The sequence below is a fragment of the Clupea harengus genome, unplaced genomic scaffold (assembly GCF_900700415.2).
Source record: "Clupea harengus unplaced genomic scaffold, Ch_v2.0.2, whole genome shotgun sequence".
NCBI classification, from domain to species: Eukaryota; Metazoa; Chordata; class Actinopteri; order Clupeiformes; family Clupeidae; genus Clupea; species Clupea harengus.
Window position 1 is genome coordinate 1,405 of NW_024880283.1, and position 16,201 is coordinate 17,605.

The window sequence follows — 16,201 nt, forward strand, 5'->3', positions numbered from 1 at the left end:
AAAGGCTAACACTACCCTAGCAAACATGACTGATACAGGGAAACGATATTGTATGAATTAGCAAGCAAAGGAAATGTTGGCGTCTAAGTTAATGGTTGAGAATGTTCTGTCGTTACTTGAATAACAGCTTCTGCAATTTTAACACAAATGCAACAGGGCGTGCTGCTATTTGCATTAATCCATAGTTACCTTGTTTGTTAGCCTTATTTAGGAAAGCCATTAGCTGTATAATGCAAATATTTGTATGCTTCCCCTTCGTGTTAACGCAAGCTAACGTTAGCTGATATAGCTTTTAAGCTAACTGCTAGTAAGATTAGCTACTTACAATGTACTCCCGAACTTGGCTGTGGAAATTTTGCTCTCTGATGGTAACATCGTCGTCTTCCATACTTCATATTGAATATGCGCATCACTTAGTCATAAAACTAAAATGAACATTTTCTTATCAAATGTATCTTCCACAACAGTGGGTTTAAAGCTGGAGGATCACCCCTTTACAATCCGTTACCAACACTGACAGAGACCGCTCAGTTTTGCACCGCCAGAGAAACGACTCAAAATAAATGACGTCATCAGACCACGACAACATGAAACGCCTAACGGTTGTGAATAGAGAAGCATCAAGAAAAGAGACTGTTTCCGTTTTATTCATTACAATCAGTTTAATCATTAACCAGCGCCGAAAAAGTGCTGAATTAGGTTATCGGTGATATGAGTGAATGCGTAATTAAATTTTAAATAAGATGGATCTTTTAAGCTTAATTGTGGATATACTGGGCGACGGCGATTACTCTGAGGATTTGTAAACTTGAAATACGGAAATACCATGAGAGGTTGGTGTCGTTGACTTCATGTGTAGCTGTCCAATGATGGCTGCCTCCGTGTTTGTACACATGTGTTGACGAATTATCTCAGTTAGTGTTGTATTTGCCGATAACTGACATTGTTGTGGTCTCTAAACTGTTTCCACGAGATACTTGTGATTTTCTGACACGGAGATAAACATTAGTTGATCTGTAACATCACCTGTTAAATTGAATTTTGAAGAGTGGGACGCGTCTCAATTAGTTTGCTAGCGACCGTAAACATGAAACCAAAAGCAAGACAAGGTAAAAAGAAAGGAGGTAAGTTTAATTCTGACGATAAACTAACGCGGTACATGACATCAGTTAAAGATTATGTTGAGAGTAAAGGGGGTGCCACGGAGACAGGGCATGGTCAAAGATTTAACTTTGTCATGAAGAAAAGTCGAAAAGAGGTACGTAAGGAGAAACGCAAAATGAAGAAGGCTAAAATGAGGGACAGTCATATGAGAAATTCGCTGTCTACGGATGCCAATAAGGTGCAGCTAGGTAAAAGTAATACACTGTCATTGGAAAAGAAGCAAGACAAGGGTATGAAGGGTGAAAGCAAAAAAGCCACTGAACGCACCAAGCTCTCTCGAAATGTTGGGCAAAACAAGGCAAATAATGAAACTGAAGAAGTACACGTCGACTCGAAGGACATAATGGCCAAGGAGAGAAAAATGTATGAGTTCCAGTTAAACGAAAGTAATAAACAGGCTCTAATTGATGCCAACGTCGACGAAGACAAAGAAATCAAGAGACTTGAGAAGCTTCTTGGGTTCAACAAGCGAAGGAATAAAAAGACTCTCCCTCAGTCTTTTTCTGTAGACGGGCTTGATTACATTTTAGGGGCTTTGGACTCAGGTGCTGCAGGAATGGACGATAGTGATGATGAAGCTGGTGTCGCCAAAGCAAAAGATAACTTGGAGAACCTGGAGGACAGTGAATCAGAATTGTCAGGTGATAAGGATGATGAAGATGAGAGTTTAGATGATGACATTCAGGAAGAGGAAGATGATCATGATGACATTCAGGAAGATGATGATGGCGAGGAGGAGGAGGATGATGATGAAGAAGAGGGAGAAGTGGAAAGGATGGAAACCATTGAAGAGGAAGATGAGGAGGAGGAGGAGGAAAATGAAGAAGAGATGGAGGAGGAGGATGATCCAGATGAGTCTCAGGAGAAGAGTGATGGAGGCATAGAAGAACACCTCACTCCAGAAGAACAGAGCACATCTGACGAAAGTAATAAACCAGTAAGTCCCTGTATTTAATAGTCATTTTGTAAGTCTATATTTGCATTCAAAGATGAAGTTATTAAAATGCAACTTTTGTTTGTGAAGACCACTTTGTCATCAGCAAAGTACATCCCTCCTCATCTACGATGTGCTATGGACAGCAAGCGCAAAGTTGAGCTGGAGAAACTGAAGAAGAATGTCAAAGGACTAGTGAACAGGTAAGCTAACTGGAACTACATTATCTGGGACTGTTCTGTCTGGAACTCTCAATGGTCTCTATGTCCACAGGGAAAATTACTTGAATCAGTACTTAGAACCCTAAAATGTGGTCCAAATCTCAATATTTTGAGGTCTCTCCACTTTAAGAACTTGTACTCCTTATTGTTTAAGAGACTTGAATGACTAGTCAAGCACTATATTGTGCAATTATATTGCAGCAACGTGCATGTGAGATGCATTTATTCCGTGACTTTCATCGACAGTTTCTCAGTGGAATTTTTCATACATTATCCCTGCAACATCTACCATAGTCATATACTTTAGTGACAGTGTGATGTCTTTGTTGCAATTGGCAGACTGAGTGAGGCCAACCTGGCGTCCATCAGTGGACAACTGGAGGAGCTCTACATGAGCTGCAGCAGGAAGGACATGAATGACACCCTGACTGATATACTGCTGGCCGCCTGCGTCACCCCTGCCCTCATGCCCGACAGGTACAGACTTTTAAAGCTGTGGGTTTTGATCTATTTTCTCTCTGTTGTCTACTCCCAAGCAGCCTCTTGGAGGTGGACTCCAAATTAGGCCCAAGGGATCACCAGTTGCTGCCAAAGGTGTAGGGACTTTGGAGAAGGATGTAGATTTAGATCTCCATTTACTTTGATGAATGTGGAGAAGTTGGGAGTCAGGAAGGAGTACAGTTGATTACCTCAGGCAGCATGTGCTTGCCTACATTGCCACTACAAATTTTAGTATTTCTGTGTATAGTCAAACTCAGTTTGTTAACTTTTTAGCTAGATACAATTATTTGTGTTGGTTTGGGAAAATGCACACTAGGGAGAAATAGCTCCTCCTCAACACATGAATTATATGGGTCTAGTACAATCATACGTAATGACCATTTTCTGGCTTCATTTGCAGTCCTGGCATTCTGTTTATGATGTATGCTCATGCAACACATCAGTGAAGAAACCTTCACATATACCCTGCTCTCTAGTGTCTTAATTTAATTCAGTTTCAAGCTGAAATTTTACTTTGATTACATTAAGTTTTAAAACTATTAGCAGGTGAGATCTTGATTAGCCTATTTATGCAATCATGGTTTCCTCTTTTTTAGGCTAATTCTAGGCCTAGTAGTTCATGTTTAAACATTTGAATGGCAAAACATTTTTAGGTGTGTTTTGCCATTTGGTTATGTTCTGCTCACCTCATCACACATTCAGAAAAGGCGTGTGTTCACTGGATCTGGTGACTACTAATAGAATTTCAACGCATTTGAACAGTAATCCTCTTAAGGAATACTCTGTGCTTGCCTTGTTTTTTGCAAGTACAGTCGGCACCCCTGGTCAAAATGTTTGTTACTGTGAATAGCTAAGTGATTAAACGATGACCTGATTTCTCAAAAAGCATACAGTTAAAATATTTCATATTTTACAGTTTTAAAATACCTCTTTTTTTAAAACCTAAAATATTTCATATTTTACAGTTTTAAAATACCTTTTTTTTTAAAAAACCTTCAGCTTCCGCCTCTTGAGGTAGTCCATTGTGGATTTTGAGGTGTGTTGAGGAACGTTATCCTCTTTTTTTTATAGACTTTCAAAATGTGTTGCCATTTAATTTAATTAATTCTTCCCTCTACCAGTAAAAGGTTCCCCCATGCCACTGGCTGCAACACAAGCCCAAAGCATGATCAATTCACCCCATGCGAAACTATGGAGTTTCTGGAGCCGCCAGCTCGGGGGCTACTTTCTGCTGGACTATTCAGTAACTTATTGGCTGTCTTGCTTTGTCTTGTGTTGCACTTGCTTGATGTTTGACTGTGTTAGGAAAGTTGTTGGCAAGCTAGCCAACATAGCTATCACAATAACATTACAAAGAAGCCGAGCACTTATTACTAGCATCAATGTCCAAGCATGTTATAACAATCTTGCTAACATCGCTAACAAGATGTCTTGCTAGTGGCTAAACTTAGCGAAACCTGTTGAAATTTGCTTACTTTGTTTATGACAAACTAGCGAGTCAACAACTTTCCTAACACAATCAAACATCAAGCAAGTGCAACACAAGAAAAAGCAAGACGGCTAATAAGTTACTGAATAGTCCAGCAGAAAGTAGCCCCCTACCTGGCGGCTCCAGAAACTCCATAGTTTCCATTTGATTTGCCTTTCCAGCTATCCTATGTGCACTTCTATCGGAGAGTTTCTTGGTCTTTGAGACCTTAACTTGACCACCTCCTCCTTCTCCTGCTTTGTGGGCATAAATTACTTTATTTCATGAGAGTACTAGGCAGCTGCTTAGAGGAGCCCTTTGCTACTGATTGTTGGGACAAGGATTAATGAGTCAGAGTTTTTATAAGGTTTTGAAGTTTGCATCACCTGGCCTTTCTGTAATAATGATTGTGAACAAGCCATAGCCGTAACAAGCTGATTAAGGTCTGAGACCTTGGTAATGGTTATCTGAGAGCTCAGATCCCTTGGAGCGCCCAAACCTTTGCATGGTGCTCCTTTCTGTTTTTTCACTCACCTTTTTGCACAAATTGTACAACCAACAACATTTAAATGTTGAAAATAATGTTTCATCTTTAACTTCCTGCTTTTTAGAGATCTGTTCATCATCTACTCATTTAGCTATTCACAGGAACAGAGATTTTGACCAGAGGTGCCCAAACATTTGCATGACACGTGAGCGAGACCAGTGGACACTGTGTCAGCCTTGTCTCCATTTATTGAGTGTTGTGACCTTTTTTAGCGGGTACTATGTCTTAGTCAATAGAGGTAAAATGAGGACCGATAGGAAAAAAAGCATTTTCAAGTGTTGTTTGGTGAAGAAGTGTTCTCTAATACTCAACAGGCTTCTCATGGAACACGTTCTACTGGTCAGCGTTCTGCATTACACTGTGGGCCTGGAGGTAAGTTCTGTCCCAGGATGCCTTTCTTTGTATCAGGTGCTTGGATAAGTTATTTTGAAGATTGTTTTGGATACATTCTTATTTCATTGCTAGTTACAGGCGGCGTTACATGAAGAAGAGCACAGCAACAGCTTATGTAGAGTTAGGCAGTGGTGTATAAAGTACCCAAAAGCCATACTTGAGTAAAAGTAAAGATACCTTACTGGAAAATGACTCAAGTAAAAGTAACCTTTTAGAATACTACTTGAGTAAAAGTCTTAAAGTATCTGATCTTTACTGTACTTAAGTATCAAAAGTAATTTTCTGATATTAAATGTACTTAAGTATTGAAAGTAAAAGTACAAGTAAATGCTGTTAATAAAAAAAGCAAAGGGTCAGAATTTTGAAGTTTATTCCGACTAGAATGAGCATACTTATAAACTGGGCCTTATTTGAACACAATTTCAACACAATAGGCAATACTAAAGCAGCACCGAAAGTAACAACCCAGTCATTACTTGAAACTGAAAAATATTTTGTTCATCTTTAAACAAAACGTCCCAAAAAGTCATTATGAATTTTTTAAATGTTTATCTTTGTAACATTTTGTGAATGGGCTCCTGAGTATGCCAAGGTATGCATAAGGCACAACCTGAGAGCAATAACCTGGCGATCTCATACAAAGCCATAGCATTACATCAGGATCATCAGTTTTACAAGCAAGTTATCGGTACAGTGACTGTGAAATACTTTCAGCAACATGCACACACATCCCTTGAACAATAACGTTACTAGCAGGTATTTTGCTCCACACTGCTACGTTACTGTACTGTACTTTAGATTGTCACCATCCTAGCTAGCTAGCTAGATACCTCGCCAGAGATGGAATAAAGAATAAGAATAAATAATCTTTGTAGGTTATTAGCTAGCTTGAAATATTATATACAGATCTTACCCAGCGGTGAAAGAACATGACTACAAGGTTGTGCTGCTGGCATTTAATGAAGAGGTCGTGGGGTTTCTAATTTTTTGATTGTATGCTTTTGCTTCGATTATTGTTGTGTCCCCTTTGTTGTTGATCTTAATGTTTTGGATATATCCTTCCACTGCATATTGCAGTCCATTTTGCCTTGATCTGGAGGATATCGCGGAGATTTTACTCCAAAAAGAATCACTGACACTGACAGACAGTATAGTGCATGAACGAGTTCAAAAGACGTAGCAACAGTAACTAAGAGGACGGGGCTTTTGCGAACGGCCAATAGCGCATTAACGTGCGCTAGGACCACTGATTCGCCAAACCTGCTTGCAGTCTGTGTTCTACCACAGTCCCCGACGTTGGTCTCGTCACTCTCATGATAATTTTTTTTTCTAAAGATGATTTGATTTTGTAACGAAGGTTTCAGGGGAAATGTATCGGAGTAAAAGTATCAGTTTTCTTTGCAAAATGTAGCGAAGTAAAAGTAAAAGTAAACAGAAATATAAGTAGTAAAGTAAAGTACAGATATCCAAAAAAACGACTTAAGTACAGTAACGAAGTATTTCTACTTCGTTACTATACAACACTGGAGTTAGGGAATATCAAAAGATTGGGTATTTGTGTAGCTAATAATTAATATAGTGATAATATAGTTTTTATTTTTGGTTTTAAGGAGTATATTGTATTATGCATTATGTTCAGTATGCAGGAACAGTGTAAACACACTCAGGAATGGACAATCGTTTATTTCATAGGTAGGGGCACAGTTTCTGGAGACGGTGGTCCGCAAGTTCGATGAGCTCTACAAGCTGCCCAGAGAGGGCAAGGAGTGCGACAACCTGGTGGCAATGGTGGCCCACCTCTACCACTTCCAGGTGGTGCATCCCCTCCTCATCTTCGACATCCTCAAGAAGCTGGTTGGTGCCTTCTCAGAGAAGGACATCGAGCTGGTGCTCTTTGTTTTGAAGACGGTGGGCTTTGCTCTCAGGAAAGACGACCCTTTGGCCCTGAAGGAGCTCATCTCGGAAGCCCAGCACAAGGCCAGTGACGCCGGGACCAAGTTTAAAGATCAGACACGGGTAAAGATAACCGCAGAGGCTCTTGGCCTGAAGAAAGATTGTAATCCTGAGTATAGTGTATGAATCAGATAAAATAAGCTTAATATTGTAATTCATCAATTTACCACACATACTATTATACATTATATTTAATCTTTGATTAGACAGTCAAAATGCAAGTGGATTTGTGCTTAGATATTTTTGGTTTCTTCACTTAAAGATGCAGTCTGGAGGATTTAGGGGGATCTATTAGCAGAAATGAAATATTGTGAATTGTATTTTCACGTGTAACTATGAATTGTTGTGTTTTCGTTCGAATGACCCCTTCACATCTACATACCGAGCGGGTCCTCTTCCACGGAGTCTGCCATGTTGCGTTTGCCATATTCCTACAGTGGCCCAGAAAGGACAAACCAAAAACTCTTGCTCTAGAGAAAGCCTTTCATGTTTTTATGGCTTTTGACAATCAGCGTAGGTTCTCAAACATATTTGAAAAGAGAGGAGTATTCAGTTGGTTGCAATTCAGCAACCTCACCATTAGATGCCGCTAAATCCTACACAATGCCCCTTTAACCCCATTGTGGATTATTAAGTCTGTCAACTACACATTTAAACCAGATTTAATAATGTTTAAAGAAGAAGTATTGATGATTGATTGATAAAAAAAATTGTGTTTTGTCCTTTGTGTCAAGTTTTCTTCATGTGGACTCATTGCTGATTTGTGTGCTTTGTGTGCATATGTAGGTGCGTTTCATGCTGGAGACCATGATGGCCCTGAAAAACAATGACATGAGGAAGATTCCTGGCTATGACCCAGAGCCAGTGGAGAAACTGAGGAAACTGCAAAAGACGCTGGTAAGTGAAAGCCGCCTCTGCTTACTGTACGGAAATACTCACAGTGAACCTTAATGTTTAGTGGTAGTTTATAGGCGATATGAAGCTGTAGACTATAGCCTTTCTGAGCACTAGAGGGCAGTTTGACTCCACTTTTGCAGCGCCTTTCCTGATGCAACCCAAGAGCCACCAACAAATGTCAAAGCTACAATAATGCTGCCAATCAGCCATTTTAATTACTATCTAATAAATTTGCCTAGTGAGTGAGCAAAAAAAAACAACCAGAACGTTTCCTTAAATTCAGTCTCATTTCATACCAGCGCTGACAGATGTAAGGGAGACCTCGTTGTCATTGTTTGTGTATTTGTTTGAGTATGTTGTTGAGTTTTGTGTCCCTAAGGGGTGTTTCACATCATGGGCTTTTATCACTTTACCTTGGGCTAGTGTCAGGGATGAACTTCAGTTTTCCTCCATACACTATCTTTGATTCTAACTGGTTAGCTCAGTGATGTCCCCAAGCAATCTAGAAATTGTTTCGGTGTGTGGACATCATGACGATCCTCTTGCAGTTACTATTAATGGCAACAACATTCATTATCTGTGTTTTATCGAGCTCTGTTTAGTGTTCGTTCTACACATTATCTGTTTCAGGACTGACCTGTCCTTACCTAAGTGATGTGATTTATTGACCGTAGCTATTTCTGTGTACAGATCCATCGCACTGCATCAGGCAGTGATTTGAAGCTGAGGGTCTCCCTCGAGAATCTTCTGGAAGCTGATCAGGTGGGCCGCTGGTGGATTGTGGGTTCATCGTGGAGCGGGGCGCCCATGATTGGAGGCCAAAGCAGCAAGACATCACAGCAAACCACCTCTGGACAGGTATGTTCTCCAAGAATATGTATGTGAAAAGGCACACTAAAAAAGTGACATTCATGTAATGTTCAGGGTTGGTTTGACCTTAAATTCTGTATGTTAAGGTATATAAAGGTGTTATTTGTACTATTCAAAGAAAGTGAACTACTTTGTGGTTGTGTTTGTTTGTAAATTTCAAACATTATTTTAAAGTATTCAGTTTGTTTTTCTTGTAGTAAAAGGATGACATGATAAAGGCTGCTTCACTTGCAAAAACACTGTAGTGTTAATTACTGTATGTTTTCTGGCTCCTGCAATATGGAATGCATGGTGTCCATCTGGATGTAACACAGAAAGCAATGTTGTCCCTTTCATTACGGTGCTGCATTGTATGGGATGGTTGGCAACATGTAGGCTACTGCCTATAATTTACCTAAAAAGGGGTCCAACCCATCAGCCTGGCTTAATTTTAAATTGCAAGTCTAGTTTGACCTTGAACACAATCCAGTATTTTTTCCTCTGCCTCCAGTTTAGCAGTAAGGTCCTGGAGTTGGCACGGAAGCAGAGAATGAACACCGACATCAGGAGAAATATCTTCTGTGTCATCATGACCAGTGAGGACTACCTGGATGCATTTGAGAAGCTTCTGAGGTAAGCTCTGCGTTGCTTTTCTGATGTGCGCTGTCTTCATTTTGAAATGTAGTGGAGTTTATCTGTGGTGGTCATAGATTCAATTATTTTTGTCTTTAAGCCTTGGTCTGTTTATAAACTTGAATTTTTGTCAGATTAACAAGCCAAATACTCAAGATCTAATGTTGCTGTCATGTCACATGGAGAAATGTGTCACAAGGTGGCAGTAATGGCACAGTATTTATTGTGGATACAATATATGTGTCCTTTCCCTCCTTTTGTCAGGCTCGGATTGAAGGATCAGCAGGAGAGGGAGATAGTGCACGTCCTCATGGACTGCTGTCTGCAAGAGAAGGCTTTTAATGCCTTTTACGCCGTTCTGGGAGAGAAGTTGTGTTCTCACGACCGCCGGTTTCAGGTATGCAGAGCCTGCCTTTCAACAGCTGAGTCACACCATAGATATATCATGTCTCTGTCTTTAGAGCTCTTCATTAGTCAGGGACAGATATATCCTGTCTATGGCCATCTCTGTCTTTAGAGCTCTTCATTAGTCAGTTTTATCAATCAGGGACCGATATATCCTGTCTCTGTCCATCTCTGTCTTTAGAGCTCTTCATTAATCAGCGACAGATATATCCTGTCTCTGTCCATCTCTGTCTTTATAACTCTTCATTAGTCAGTTTTATCAATCAGGGACAGATATATCCTGTCTCTGTGCATCTCTGTCTTTATAGCTCTTAATTAGTCAGTTTTATCAATCAACAGGAAATGTTTGTAAATAAGCCAGGGTCAATCTAAAAGGCTATTTTTTGTTGTCCCTCACTAGATGTTTAAACATAGTAAATAAAAAGAAAGGATATATAAAGCTGTCTAATACTGTAAAAAGGGCAACGGACACAGCGAGAATGATCTTGTAACACGACAGCAAACATCCATTATTAGAGTCAATGACATTTCCACAGCATTACTTCCATATTGTGTCTCAGTATCAGTCCATTCAGTCATTAGAATTGCTGAACTGGGAGGGCTGAAATGTCAGGAAAAAGGCGGTAACCAGTTTAAGTGAAGGCTCTCGCCACAGCAGAGGTGTGACTCTCGCTCCCTCTCTCTCTCTCTCCTCCCTTTTAATTTTGTGTGCTCTTCACACCATCCCAACAAAGGCAACAACACCCACCTTATTCTTCTCCTCCCACCTCCACTGTGATATCTGATAAGCATTGTCCTCCCCCGGCAGCTTCTAAAGGCTCCTCTGCATCACTGGTGGACATAAGGGAAGTTTGCTTTTCCCGGACAGAATGAGATGAAGGTGCTTCCAGTTGTAAAATGGTTTCGGTTAATGAGACCTATTATAGATTATTCTTGTTTCTCACACTGTGAGAGAAACCAATTGTGTGTTCTTATCTCAAGGTGTTAATTTAGATAAGATGATATGTCTATTACAGGTAATTTTCTGATAGCAGAGTTTGAGAGAATAGTTGTGCTCTAATAAATACTGTTCCAATTTAAAAGTCCTTCATGGGTGTCCTTTTCAGATGACCTTTCAGTTCAGCCTGTGGGACAAGTTCAAGGAGCTGGGCAACATTTCCAGCAGCACCTTTAGTAACCTGGTCCTGTTGGTCGCCCATCTCTTGCAGAAGAAGAGTCTCTCCATCTCTATACTCAAGGTGCACCCCTTACCTCAAAACACTTTGATCAAGTGTTTGTGTGTCTACACATGGCTATAGCTACCTGTGTGTGTGTATATGTACTACAGTAGTCTTTTACACAATGTGCAATTCTTATAGTGATTATATGGGTATATGGTCATTTAAAAAGCCTGTATAAGAGTGTACAAAGTTTCCGTGAATGAGGTGCTGCCAATTGCCATGCTTGATCACTGCCGTGCTTCTGTGTACTGTGTTTCAAAATTGTTGTGATTTGTTGCTATTTATGTCTGTTGTCAAAATGTACTTTGGTTTGAGTAAAACGGGTAACCGCAGCATTGAATCTGACACCCTGCTCTCTTTCACAGGCCATTGAGTTTGGGGAACTGGACAAGCCAAAAGTGAAGTTCTTGCGTCAGGTTCTCACTAAGCTCCTGAAGGAGACCGAACCTGAGGATCTGGTGAACATATTTGGGAGGTATTGAAGCCATTTCTATTTTATTTTCCAATCAAGTTTTTATCTTATATTAAATCTTGTCCTTAATTGAACCACAAATACGATCATGCTTGCATGGTCAAACTTCAGACAAAATAGATTACCTCCAGTATTGGCAGGTTTAGCCCAGTGAATGGACTGCAGAGCTGGCCATCAGCAAAGAGTGCTAGTCATCCCAGCCACTGCAGCTTGCAGACATGGCCATAGAATCACTTCCCTCATTGTTTTTTGTCTTTCCAGGATCTCGGGAATGCCCAAGCTTGGAATGCTACGGGAAGGCTTGAAGCTTTTCATCAGTCACTTCTTACTGAAGAATGCCCAGTCACTGGGAAATGCTGAACAAGCCACACTCCTAACTGAGCGAGCAGAGGTCGCCACCAAGGCCATGGAGGCCAGAGAGGCCAAACTCAAACTGTAAAACATGTCACACCCAACCACAGACAGAGACACTAAAGAAAGAACCCCTGTTTATTGTGCTCTCTTTCATACATGGAGGACACACTAACAAAGACAACTCTTTATCTAAAGGACCTGTTTAGATACTCTACACAACCTCTCTTTTGCGTCTATATGGACTGTGGGTGAAATAGGCTAAATAAATAAAGGAGCTTTGATTTGGTTTTACCGTTCAATTTACGGTAAAGACCATATCTTGTGAAATAGTGCCCTGCATTTCAACTGTTACTGTTGAAGACATACTAAGGGGTCAGCATTGCTCGATTTGCATTGTAGTATATTACTTTTGTTTTATAAGGAATTGCATCAATTTTTTTTTGTCCAAATATTGCCTCCTGTCAGATATTGTATGGCCTCCTAGAAGTCTGTTTTGTACTTCTATAATTAATATTAAATACAGAATCTGATTCATATTTTAATTACACTGACTGCTATGAATTATTGTGTTTTGGTGTCACTCCTGAATAATTGTCACCAATGTCACTTGGTGCTGCCATATTGCAAATGGAGGTAACTGTTAAAAAGACCACACATCTTGATAAAAGTCTAAAAATATTTCTTTGCAAAGGGTACCCATAATGTCTTAAGGGTTTAGAACGGGTTGATTCATGTTATAAAGAAAACACAGAAAAAATACATTCCACATGAATATATGTATATGTTTGCAAAAGGATTTTTGCCTTTTGGTATCAATGCCCTTTAAGACTGGAGAGTGGCTTATAGAGGCCACTGGAGAACAGCTATGAGATAAAGGCCTTGAAGGTATATTTCAACTCCGGCCGAACCAACACTGATCTTATGAGTGCCTTTCATACTGCCAGTCCCCCAGCACATGTATGGTATGCAAATTATGCTTAGTTGGTTTATAGTTAACATTTGATAGTAAGAAAAGGTTTCAAGCTAATTTCTAAATGACCTCAGAGTACATTAAGTCCTTATTTAAAATAACATCAGCATGCTGGTGTAGTGACCTTGAAGAGATTATGTTGTGTATATTTACCATAATACGATACTGTATGAATGGACTACCATCACTTGATGTTGACAGCATGTGCAAGCCAACAATATTAGAAAGAAGTGTTACTGGTGCACCAGCCATTAACTGAAGGAGTGGCCGCATGGAAAATAAGTTGGAAATGTGTAAAGGTGATTTGGGTTCAAATATGCCTTTTAACTCAGACCTGTAAGAGTGGACTCCTTACACAGTAATTTTCACATTTTACTACCTGATAATCATAACAATCAGAATTGATGCCCCTGAATGATATACCCAAGGTGCCCTTTTGGGCGTTGAGTCTTGTTATTTTTACTTGATTTTGTATTATATAAATATGTTTATGCATTTTGTGATCCTGGGGGTCAGACAGTCCCTCATACTTACCATTAAAATGGAGCTGTCTTTAACCTGGACAGTTCTTGTGCATCTTGTTCCGTGGTTCCTAGTTAGGCTTTCAGAAAATGTTTCTTGATAGATAAAAGTTAAAAGAGCTGTTCTCATCCCTACCATTGGCTCTCCAGTAAGCACAGTGACTCATTGTGCTCTGCCCTCGCTTTCCCCTCTCTCTGCCACAGTAGTCTATTGGCAGCTGCGCTATATATCACAGCCAATTGCCATAGGTTTTGTAAACATAACTCTTGGACAGGCATTGACCTTTCTCATGTGTGTGAGCTCCCATTTACCAGACGTGTGTGTATTTGGTCAACTTTTTTACTCTTTGTTCATAATCTTATTGACACAGTTAGATAGGAGACGCAAACATGGATGGTAGACATGCGCCATCGCTGTGAAATGAATTACGGTGTTTTGATTCCGCGTTTAGAGGTTGCCCCGACACCACCAACTCTGCGGCCATTCGTAGCATACTTGAGCGTTGCCGTTACATTCGATGCCCACAATTATTAATTAGCGACATTACCGCAGCTGATATCAATCTGAGTCACGGAACGGTCAGAAGGTTAGCCACGAACAACACAGGTCAGAGCGGAGACGCTCAGAGTTCCGTCAAGAGTCGGGTTGTTCTCAACGCGCTGTGTGTGACGCAGTTGCTTGCGTGCCCTGACATAGATACAAGTTTCCCCTCCAATCATTTAGGAGAGTCACACACATCAGGAAATATGGATGTGAATGAACACAGGATGACCACACTGAACGATGGGATGAATGTGTAATGGCTCTCCTTCAAGCACAGTCATTGTGCTCTGCCCATAATTTAATTAATTCTGCAGCCTTAAAATGTTATTTCAGTAGTATGCTGCAGACACCTTCGGGGTCATGTCATGAACAAATGTGTTAAATTAGTCAAGGCTAGTTATTTATTTTTGACAAAAATAAGGCACCAAAGGCTATTTGTTAATATTTGATTTAGTATTCAATAGGTACATTTGGTAAATGGTAAACAACTTCTCTGTACATCTCCAAATAATAATAATAATAAAAACATATGCAACCTAATGTGAAAATGGCACAATTTCAAACCTCAAGAGCAAGGTGTAGTATCATTGGACCACTAATGGACCAATCACACATTAACCTGCAGGTCAGATGAAGGCCCTGGCATTTTCCCACACACAGTAGGAAGGCCCGGCTCCCACATGTGTGGCTTTTGACAGCCACAAAGCCAGCTCTGTCACCACGTGTGAGGGAGGAGAACCTCACGCAGCAGAGTATCGGCCAACAAATACACACAGGTGAAAGGAAACTTGAGTGTGCTGTGGCTATTGTCTATCAGTGTGTGCTCTACCTGGGTGTGTGTAGTCACCTCAGGCTGGTAGTATATTGACCCCCCAGTCACCCTTTAATAGGAAGCAGACGCCGCCCTGAACTGATAACGGCTCATAGAGAAATGGCTCGAATCAGCCCAACATGGAAATGGGTCTCAGGACAGATAAAGAATCAAACCCTTGCTTGAGTGGAGATTTCACACAGATGTGTTTACATATCTGACTAGACAGTTCCATGGACCTCATCTGATCAGAGCCATTTCAAATGCTTGCTATTGATGTAATGTATGTTACAGTTTTTAGTCATGGGAGGTCATGAAAGCATTTGGAGGTAATCTTATTTGATCTGTCTATTTACAGCTAGCCAGTCATAATGGGTTTCCTCTTCCTCTCTTCCCCAACCATCACACCCTCTCACCTCTGTCTCACCCTGTGACCAGGCCTCTCCTGAGACTGGGAGGTATAGCTACACAGATAACGCCACTGACTCTCTTTGTGCTTCCCACACCTGGGCAAACCATGAAGAAAATTAAGTTTAAATCAGCATCTGCTTTCTCTTATGTATAAGGGCTAGGACACCCACTTGCCAAGAACCGATATGGGATTGTCATTGCACCTTAACTTGGTATCTTATAGAGGGGCACTTGCAATCATTGGCTCATTAGTTTCTTTAAGTGTGTAAAAGACTTCAGTAAATGAACGCAAAGGGCACTAAAATTGCAAATCAGTACAGGCTTTTGTTTAATTAGTATTTTTCTCACAAATAGCATGAATTAGTTTAGATTCATTTTAAGGGTCATGACCCAAGGATGACCTCAGGACATGTAAACTCCAAGAGAGCTTACAGAGGGCAAGGAGATAAGCATGAATACACAGAACTACAGTCTGTCTCCTCAGAGAGTTTTGTGGGACAAAATGCATTTCCACATCGCCCCTCAATAGAACTAAAGCCCAGGAAATGGGTCTCGACAGTTCTCTGGAAAGTAATGGAGTGGGACTGTCTCAGCCGAAACGAATCACAACAACAGTGAGCGGACATTTTATTCCAGTCTGAACTGAATGGATTGTTCTCCTTGCCCCAAAGCTGAGTGGGATGTGGTGGTGATTATATTTAAATTTGCTCTAATTGATCTGGGGGAGTACTTCTTGGCAAAGACCAAAAAGACCATTACGTTTATTGGCCAGATAAAGCTGACCGATATTAATAAAGGCGGAAATGCACTTTCTGCTAAATTGACCTCGATTACATTGCCACCGAGACCATTAAAATAAGCGCTTGTGTCGGTTTCAGAGCGATGCTGCCTTTACCCTAATTATTATCTTTTCACGTCCATCTTAAGTAATAC

At 40.4% G+C, this 16,201-nt stretch overlaps 1 protein-coding gene across 2 annotated transcripts; it reads left to right on the forward strand.

Annotated features, from left to right (window-relative positions):
• The first annotated feature begins 586 nt into the window (after positions 1-586).
• nom1 (nucleolar protein with MIF4G domain 1) lies at positions 587-12,553 on the forward strand. Of its 2 annotated transcripts, XM_042706444.1 has the most exons (12): positions 590-2,101; positions 2,189-2,301; positions 2,659-2,796; positions 5,150-5,207; positions 6,921-7,244; positions 7,968-8,078; positions 8,769-8,936; positions 9,439-9,560; positions 9,825-9,957; positions 11,072-11,203; positions 11,551-11,660; positions 11,919-12,553. In XM_042706444.1, exons 1-12 carry the CDS (start codon positions 1,088-1,090, stop codon positions 12,094-12,096), a joined length of 2,601 nt encoding a protein of 866 aa, XP_042562378.1. In that variant the 5' UTR covers positions 590-1,087; the 3' UTR covers positions 12,097-12,553. The 2 variants fall into 2 exon arrangements, with proteins under 2 accessions (XP_042562379.1, XP_042562378.1); XM_042706445.1 differs by lacking the exons at positions 11,072-11,203; positions 11,551-11,660; positions 11,919-12,553 and adding an exon at positions 10,700-11,017 and having other exon boundaries at positions 587-2,101.
• The last annotated feature ends 3,648 nt before the right edge of the window (positions 12,554-16,201 follow it).